The 3,502-nt window shown below is 39.9% G+C and overlaps 1 protein-coding gene across 1 annotated transcript; it reads right to left on the bottom strand.

Moving 5' to 3' along the window:
* Positions 1–2,169: 2,169 nt before the first annotated feature.
* Positions 2,170–3,123, bottom strand: LOC102852228 (putative olfactory receptor 2W6-like). Its single transcript, XM_006902634.1, has one exon. It carries the CDS (start codon positions 3,121–3,123, stop codon positions 2,170–2,172), a length of 954 nt encoding a protein of 317 aa, XP_006902696.1.
* Between the last annotated feature and the right edge of the window lie 379 nt (positions 3,124–3,502).

The raw sequence follows: 3,502 nt of genomic DNA, 5'->3' as shown, positions 1-3,502 counted from the left end.
GAAAGATAAATGGTGCCCTTTTGGAGAAAAGCACTGAATATCTATGGACTGTCAAAAGGAGAAACATTTAGGTCTTGGAGAAAGTGTGGTCAGAATGCTCCTTGGAGAAAAAGAATGATAAAGCTTCATCTCACATACTTTGAGCATATTGTTAGGAAAAGCTATTCTTTAAAAAAGGACATCATGCTTGGAAAGGCAACTTGCAGGTAAAAGAGAGGAAGATCCTCAACCAGATGAATTGACACAGTGACTGCATCAAAGGGCTCAACTATATCAGAAATGGTGAAGATGCTACAGGATAGGACAAGGTTCAGATCCATTATTCATAGGCTCGCCATGAGTAGTACTTGACTTGATGGCACCTAACAACTACAACAACTTATTTTATAGCTTTAATTTATCATTGTTCTTTTCAGTATAGCACTTTTCATCAGTTTGCTATACTGAGCTATCTTGTCAGTTGTTGTAATGGTGGAAGCTATGATGTTTAAGTGCCAGCAGGGTCACCCATGGTACACAGGTTTCAGCAGAGCTCCCAGATTAAGAGAGAGTAGAGAGCGAGATTGGCCTTCCACTTCTGAAATAATAGGCCTTTGAAAACCCTATGAATGATAGAGAACAATTTACTAAAGTTTATCTCATTTTTTTCTGCCTGTGTTTAAAGTTACTCTGACAGTATATGAGAGGGGTAGAAATGAAAACATTTTAATGGTTTTTAAATAAGACCCCTTAGCTATCTTAAATAAATAACAAGTAATAACAAATATTGAGGACTGACAAAAAATTATCCCTTCTATCTAAAGCAAGTATCTCATTGGCTTGCTTTATATTATTTTTATGCTTTTTATTATCTCAGAAATGAAAACACAAATTACATTAAATTCAATTATACCACGAAGTATTCAAAATATGCAGCATCCACATGTCTGCTGTAGTGTTATATTAAGAGCTAGATAACTGATCAATTTGTTTTGGCTCCTATTCACACGTTTTGGCACTATAAAACATATTTGAACTTTCAGGGGAAAAATAAACATTTATTATGTACTACTTTTAGAAGAGTGCTGAATATTCCATGAACTGCCAAAAGAATAAACAAATATTCCTTGGAAAAACTGTAGCCAGAATGCTCCTTGGAGGAACAGATGGCAAAGCTTTGTCTCTCATACTTTGGACATGTTACTTAAAGACCTTATTCTTTGGAAAGAGATGCCATGCTTAGAAAATGGAGAGACAGCAAAAGAAAGGAAGACTCCAACAAGATGGATTGACACAGTGACTGTAGCATTGGGCTCAAGTATATCAGATTGTGAGGATGGCACAGGATAGGACAAGGTTTAGGTATATTGTTCACAGGGTCACAATGAATCATACTTGATTCAACGGCACCTGACAACAACAACAATAACAACGACAACAAGTACTACTACTTCTAAATGCATTCTTTCATATTTGGTAAGGACCTGTTGTGATAGAAGTTGGTCTGAGTACAAAAATATCTACTATCTACAGTCAGGGCTTTTTTTCTTTTTTACAAGTGTGGAAATCAGTTTTCATTGAGTTGTTCCAATTCATGGTAGTCCTCTGTATGCCAAAGTAGAATTGTGTTCTGCAGGATTTTCAAGAAGCTGATTTCTCAGAAGTAGATCTCCATGTCTTCCTTTCAAGGTAGACTTCAACTTCCCACCTTTTGGTTACCAATCAAGCATGTCAGCCATTTGTGTTACCCAGGGCTCCTTTTACAAAGGAACCCAAACCAGTTCAAGTTCATTACCAAGCAGTTGATTGAACCCCATAGTGATCAGCAAAACTGCCTTTTCAAGTATTCAAGGCGGCAAATATTTATGAGGTCAAATTGTCACATCTTTCTCCGTCGGTTCAAACCATCAACATTTTAGTTAACTACCACTGTGTCATAGATGTCTGTTGACACTTATATACCTTTCCCCAGATTAAAACCCTTCCAGTGATGACTTTGTGACTTAGAAGTACTTAAGAGGAGTATCAAATCAAGTATACTCCATTTTCTTAGACTCTAAGCTACTGAATTGTTCATCTTGCCAAGTGCTTCCATAAGCAACAATGACAGAACATTTCTTTATTTGAAAGATCTAACAGAATACACAGAAGTTGGGCCAAGTGATAACTCCAAAATATGATCAAGTCTCACTATACTTCTGCACTTGCTTTCCCTAATACCTTCTTCATGGCCTCTTTAACATCTTTGTTTCTCAATGTGTAGATCAATGGGTTAACACTGGGAGTCACAATTGTATAGAAGAGAGTAAGAAACTTGCCCTGATCCTGAGAATAAGTGTTCGCTGGCTGGAGGTACATATATATGATCGTACCATAAAAGAGAGAGACCACAATTAGGTGGGAGCTACAGGTGTTGAAGGCTTTCTTCCGTCCAGCTGCTGACTTGATCCTGAGCACGGCTCGTGCGATGTAACCATAAGAGATGAGGATGAGAATGAGTGGTGCCAGGATGATAAAGATTGCCAAGGCAAAAGCCAGTGCTTCAAGGGTCATGGTATCTACACAGGCCATGCCAATTAGTGCTGGCATCTCACAGAGAAAGTGTTCCACCCTCCTGTGCCCGCAGCGGGGCAGCATCAGTGTCTGGGGAGCCATGATGAGAGAATTGCCAAAGCCACTTAACCATGCTACTGAAGCTAGCTGTCCACAGAGACGTGGGTGCATGATGACAGTATAGTGCAGGGGTTTGCAGACTGCAGCATAGCGATCATAGGCCATGACAGCCAACAGAACACACTCTACCCCTCCCAGGGCTAGAACAAAGTAGAGCTGGATGGCGCAACCCAGATAGCTGATGGTCTTATCTGGACCCCAAAGGTTGTAGAGCATCTGTGGAATGGAGCCTGTGGTAAAGCACATGTCCAGGAATGAGAGATTAGCCAAAAAGAAATACATTGGTGTGTGTAGGCGGGAATCCAAGATGGAAACCAAGATGATGGTCATGTTACCAAGAAGAGTCAGCAGATAGAAAGTGAGGACAACCACAAAGAGGACGAGCTCTAGATGAGGGCGGTCAGAGAAGCCCACGAGAATGAAGCCTTCGAGAGAGGTTGTGTTGTCTTGTTCCATTACCTGTGGCCACATATTACCTGTTTGGAGAAAGACATATATTGGTAAAGAGCATAGATACAGTACTCCTCAAACCGAAGGGCTGGTAAAATAAAAGAATGGATCCTTCTGTGTAAATAGTAGATGTTTGAACCAGAATTTAATAGGTCCTTATTAAATAATTATTTGGCCTAAAAACAACAATATTTGGGGATTTTGGCAGCTCTTACCTGTGATTATTTATCAACATTTTGTGTAGTTACTTTCAAGCAGACAGGATATTTTAAAAGCCAGAGTGCTCCTTGGAGCCAAGGATTCTGAAGCTTCATCTGACATACTTTGGGCATGTTGCAAGGAAGGACTGATCATTGGAGGGGACATCATGTTTGGGAGAGTGGAGGGGTGACGAGGGAGA

This window comes from Elephantulus edwardii, unplaced genomic scaffold (assembly GCF_000299155.1).
Source record: "Elephantulus edwardii isolate Elephantulus edwardi_28Jun2011 unplaced genomic scaffold, EleEdw1.0 scaffold00433, whole genome shotgun sequence".
Taxonomy (NCBI): domain Eukaryota; kingdom Metazoa; phylum Chordata; class Mammalia; order Macroscelidea; family Macroscelididae; genus Elephantulus; species Elephantulus edwardii.
The sequence above is the reverse complement of the archived record's forward strand: the minus strand, read 5'-3'. Positions and strand labels throughout refer to the sequence as shown.